Genomic DNA, 5551 nt, shown 5'->3' with positions numbered 1-5551 from the left:
TATAGTATATGTGAGCTTTGTGCTTTGTTTAGCTTCCTTCATGATGGTAGGATGGCTGCCAGCAGCCCCTGGGGTAATATAGTTTCGTGTTCATACCCACCAGATGAGAGAGAGAGACAGACAAACAGAGGCAGAGATAGAGAGTGGCTTTCCGTGGCTCTCTCTTAAGAGTGAGTAGTTTTTTTTCCAGGAATGCCCTAGCAAGGTTTTTCCCATGTGTCAGTGACCCATACTAGCTTAAGTCAGCCCACATCTGAATTTGTTCAGTCATAAGCCCTCTCCTATGTAGCCGATGTCCCCCTGGGTAAGCTAATTCCAGCCCTATTTCCTGAGGTGAGTTTATATTTGTCTGAGCCAATTGGGCAACATCCATTCCTTTGCCAGTAAGTAGGTTCTGAAATCCAGGCTTAAGACAATTAGCATGTAACATCATCCTAGAAACCAGGGACACAGTTCATCATTACAAAAGAAAGGACATATGTTCTATGCTTTGCAGGAAGTAAAAAATGCCTGGAAGTGAATGCCTGGAAGAGAATGAGAAGGCCCATTACCTGGTTAGCTGTCAGAAGCCATTTTGTAATCCAGAGGCAAGTTAGCCAGTGAGCAAAGCTGATCCCATCAGGAGTGCATTGCTAGTATACTTGCTGGGAAATTATGTCAGAGCCATTCACTGATCCAGATTTTCTGGGGCCTAAACATTAAGCAATTTATGTGGGGGAGAGGGGAATCTCATCAAGAAAATTAATACAAAAACTGTATTCAGAAGTAGCCGAAGGGCTTTAAAAGGGGCCCATGCAAGTGATAGCCTCTAAAGTTTAAGCTTGATTAACTTCTCAGTGAATCCACCTCTCAGGGTAACACTGTTGAAGGTCTTACCTTCCACCTCTCAAACTCTGGGCTTCAGGTAGTGGAGAAAATAAATTCCATATTGTTACTAACAGATGAAATCACCCCAATTGATGCAAAGATATGCACGAGAATAGAGTGTTCAGAAGTGACTCTTATACACATTGTTATACACATCCTAGTGTTACAGAAAAGTAGTATATTATACCTATTATTCTTAATTTTCTAAGAAATACATAATTATAAATTTCAGTACCTTGGTTCCAGCATTTTTGGTCAATGGTTGTTCAACAGTTAGTTGTGATTTTGGTGTGTTTGGGGGGTACAGTGTGTGGTGCGGACAGCATGTGTTTGGATGGGCGTGTTTGGGGGACAGTGAACTGATAAGCACAGGGGAGCTGACTCTGGGGGCACAGCACCCCAGAGGCTCTGGGACTCCTACCCCTTCCCTCACTTGCCTGCGCCTCTCCCTGTCTCTGACCCCATTGCCCTGCTGGTCCTGCCGACCCCAGGCCATGTGCACCCCCTCCCCACCTCCACAGTCTCTGGGCCCCTTTCAGCCTCCTGATTCTGGGTCCCCCACCCAGCCCACAGCCACAAGGGCGTCAGCGGGGCAGGGGTTAAGAGGACGGAGGGAGGGGAAAATCAGGAGGGGAGAGGAAGGGAAGGGGGCGAGAGAGGAGGGGCCCTGCATCGCTCTTTGTGGACACAGTCTGAGCTCTCACAGAGGGAACTGAGGTGAGGGGTGGTGAGGAGACCCCCCCCAGGGTCTGACAACACCTCCCATCCCAGAGCACACCCGCACCCTCCAGCCCAGCCTCGTCCAGCCCTGGTCCTCAGAGGACAGCTGAGTCCCCCCGCACAGAGCCTCAGGGCCCCAGTGTGAGTGCCACGTGCCTCACGGGGACAGGGGTCAGCAGGGAGCGGGGTGCTGGGTGCCTGGCGGCCCTGGGCTGACAGGAACCCCCCACAGGGCTCCAGCCCCCCGAGGGGAGACCACGGGGGAGGGGTTGCCAGGAGGTGCCTGTCTGCATGGAGTGTCACACGGGTCAGCTGCGGGCCACACTCTCCCAGACCAGCCACCTGAGCCGTCTGGCCAGCTTCCCCCCGCTCGGAGCCCACCTGGCCGGCAGGGACCCCTAGCACGCTCCAGGCCGTGCCGTGCTGGGGCCTCAGCAGCTGAGGCTTGGGGAGTGGCCCTCTGCCGCTGAAGCCTCCTCCGCCCGGCGCCTCGCCTGAGACATCATCTTTGATGCTCTTTTTCCACCGTTTCAGCTTTCTTTAATGTTTTCCCTTCACAGCGAACCCTGAGTGTCTCAGTGCCGGAGCTGAACACCAGCTGTCAGGCGGTTTCTGTCTCTGTCATTTTAGCTGATGAGACCTACACACTGTGCCACTAATATCAGCAGTTTCATTTTTCCTGTTTTCCATTCATTAGAACAAAACGCTTAGAGCGAAATGCGGTGAATAATCCAATCACTTCACAAATGTTCGGGCTGTGCAGGGGTTCGGGGGGGGGGGCGGACCCCAGGACCTCCCCCATCCTGAGGCAAGTCGGTCCTGGAAGGTGAGGTCTGCATTACCGGTCAAGCCCCAGCACTGGAGGGGGCCAGGAAGCTGCTGATAGTGGAAAGATCTGGAAACGAGGCCGCCCCCAGCCTGGAGCTTCCTGAAAGCTGGCCCCTGGAAGCCCCTGAAGGCTTCCTGAAGGGGGTTGGTGCTGGGCCCCCACGCCCCTCAGCACAGGGCTAGCAGGGCCACCATGGGGGCAGGGAGGGTCCCAGGGCCCTGGGCAGGACGAGAGGGAAAGGGGCTCGGGTGGGCCTGAAGGAAAGGCCGCAGACCCTCACTGCCCACTGCGGGCAGCGGTGTGACCACGGCCCACAGCCCGTCGGGTGGCGGGGGCGGGCAGCAGAGGCCTGGCCCAGCAGTGGCAGAGTGTGGTGCTTCAAACACTGTGGCTCCAGGGGCCTAAGCCCAGAGAGGGCAGAGGGGTGGCTGGGGAAGGGGAGGAGAGAAGACCCTGCACCCCCTCCCAGCGGACCCACAGCCTCCGGAAGAGCCAGCAACAAATAAAGAGACAAGAAGTGCCCGGGACGGAGGCACCCTCCCCCGCAGTGGGAGGAAGGGGGCCAAACCCACCTCCCCCTCCACCTGCCTCTGTCTCTCGGTTTCTCTCTCCCTCTCTCTCATCTCTATCTCTGTGCGGAGCATTTCTCTCCCTCCCACCAACTCCCTGCCCGAGTGGAGGAGGAGGAAGAGGGGGCAGGGGCTTGGGGCGTGGCCCTCCGACCTGACCCGGGACGCTTTCCTTTCCTCCTACACTCTGCAAGCAGTGGAGGAGACAGCATGCCGGGCGGGCTGACGCTCCGGGCATGGGGACCCCGCGGGCACTGTGGCCACTTGTCTGGGCCGTGCTGCAGCTGGGCTGGCGGCCAGGATGGCTCCTAGGTATGTGGGTCGGGGCTGGGTGGCGAGGGGTCAGGCTGGGCAAAGACCTCCGGTTCTCAGTCTCTGGCGGGGGGGTGGCGGGGGGGAACCAGGCCCCTGAGGCCCAGCAGGGCCCCTGGCAGGGTGCTGTGTGGCTTCGGGCAGGTGAAGGGCCCTCTCTGGGCTCAGGCTCCTCACCCACTCCCCTCACCTGGTGGTGAGTCCCTTCCTTGCTCATGAGCAGGCAGGACTATCCCAGCTCTTCCTGGGAGTCCTGAGGGACGGGCAAGCTCATGGCCCTCTCTGTCGGATGAAAGGGCTGGGCGGCCAGAGCCCCAAACCTCGGCCCCACTTGTGTTTTCCTGGGGGGAAGGGACTGACTGGTTCCATGAGGGCACAGGCTGGGTGGTCTGGAGATGTTTCTCCAATTACGTCAAAAGCGTAACAGTTTCAGTAAAGACCCACCCCGTCGTGGGCCTGGGATGAGCCCCACCTGGGCCTCTGGACGAGATGCCCTGGAGCACAGCACCCGGGCACATCCAGGAGCGTCCAGAGCAGGTTCTGGAGAGGGGCCCTGGCCCCAAGCTCCTCAGTACGGGCTGTCCCCTAGGCAGGCCCTGCAGGCCCATGGCCAAAGCGGTCGTCAGGCAGAGGCCCCTCCTTGCTGCCCTGCCCTCAGCCACTGTGCCCGGTGCTGCCCTGATGGGAAGGGGTCCCCAGCCAGACGCAGGGCCTGTCCTCTAGACCCCGCTGGGCTCAGGGGTCAAGGGCCCTAGGAGGGCCAAGCCGAGGTGAGGCTGCCCTGACCCCCACTGGCTGCCAGTCCTGGATTCTGTGCCCAGAGGCCCTCAGTTGTCTCTGCCCAGCCAGGCCTGCTCAGCACCTGGTCAGCGCCCAGGTTGCCCTGCTTTTTCCCCCTCACCTGGCCTCGCTCTCAGGATGGACGGAGGAAACTCACGGCTGCAGTCAGTGGTCCAAGAGCCTGTGGCCAAAAGGTGCCCCGTGGGGAGGCTTGGGGAGCCCAGGCACAGCATGCGGGTGGAGACGGGGTGCGTGTCATCCCGGGAGGAGGAACCAAGGCCCGGGGGTTGGGGGGCGCTGTGACTTACCCTCGGCCTCCCACTCCCCACCGGGGCCCCTTCCCAAAGCAGGGGAAGATCAAAAGGTGAAAGGGGCCGGCCTTGAGTTCCAACTGAAGCCGACACTGGTGAGCTTTGTGCCCTCAGGCAGGTCCCTTAACCTCTCTGAGCTGCTGGTTTTCCCACCTGCAGTTTGGTGATAATTATGCCTGCTTTATAGCGTCGTGAGAATTCGATCTTATAAGAACGGTCTGGCCCAGCCTATGACACATTTTTTTAAGTCAGATATGTGTTATTTTTTTCAACGTACAAACTTGAAAAATATTTGAAAGATACAGAAAAGTTACAAAAACACAGCAGTGAACACCCTCACCCAGAGTCTCCGATTAGTAACCCTGGCACATTGGCTTTCTGTGTTAGCTTGCTGGGGCTGCCGTAGCAAACTCCCACACCGGGCGGGCAGCTGGAACCACAGAAGCTTATGGGCCGGCGGTTCTGGAGGCTGGAAGTCGGACCTCAGTGTCGCGGGGTCCCTTCCTCCCGAGGCTGCGAGGGAGACGTGGTTCCAGGCCTCTCCCAGCTGCGGGCGGTGGTGGCGATGCTTGGTGTCCCTCGGCCTGTGGACACGTCACCCCAGCTCTGCTCCGTGTCACACGGCATCCTCCCGTGTGCGGGGCTGTACACGTGTCCCCTTTTCCCCATTAAGGACACGGTCTTGTCGGGTTAGGGGCCGCCAACCCCGCACCTCATCTCAACGGATCACATCAGCAAAGACCCTGTTTCCAATAGGTCACATTCCAGGGTGCTGCTGAACGTGCGGATTTGGGGGCCGGTGCAGCCCACAGCCCCCTGCATCCGCGCACCGCTGGTCACCTGAGCGTTAGTCACAGACTCTCCTAACGCCCGGGACGGTGGCTGACACAGTCCCATAGATCAGGTGCCCTTGCGTCCCGAGCCTGCCCTCTGGCTGGACTCTTTCCCTGACGGGGCCGAGTCCAGAACCTCGGCTTCATCTGGACGCCACTGTCCTCAGCTTCCTCTGACCTACAGCAGGCGTTTTTGTTTGTTTGTTTGTTTGTAATCAAATCTCAATTTTATTTTAGATATGGAAATCCTTAGAATTAGGATTTTTTTTTTTTTTTTTTTTTTTTTTTTTCGTTACGCGGGCCTCTCACCGTGGGGGCCTCCCCCGTTGC

At 58.0% G+C, this 5551-nt stretch overlaps 1 protein-coding gene across 2 annotated transcripts in view; it reads left to right on the top strand.

Moving 5' to 3' along the window:
* Positions 1–3221: 3221 nt before the first annotated feature.
* Positions 3222–5551, top strand: part of PDCD1 (programmed cell death 1) — a 9014-nt gene continuing 6684 nt past the window's right edge. For both annotated transcript variants that reach the window (XM_028496651.2, XM_007127823.3), the window contains exon 1: positions 3222–3297. In XM_028496651.2, coding sequence (XP_028352452.1) covers positions 3222–3297 — 76 coding nt within the window. The remainder of the gene's footprint in view (positions 3298–5551) is intronic.

The sequence above is a fragment of the Physeter macrocephalus genome, chromosome 2 (assembly GCF_002837175.3).
Source record: "Physeter macrocephalus isolate SW-GA chromosome 2, ASM283717v5, whole genome shotgun sequence".
Taxonomy (NCBI): Eukaryota; Metazoa; Chordata; class Mammalia; order Artiodactyla; family Physeteridae; genus Physeter; species Physeter macrocephalus.
This window is presented reverse-complemented; position numbering and strand designations above follow the sequence as displayed.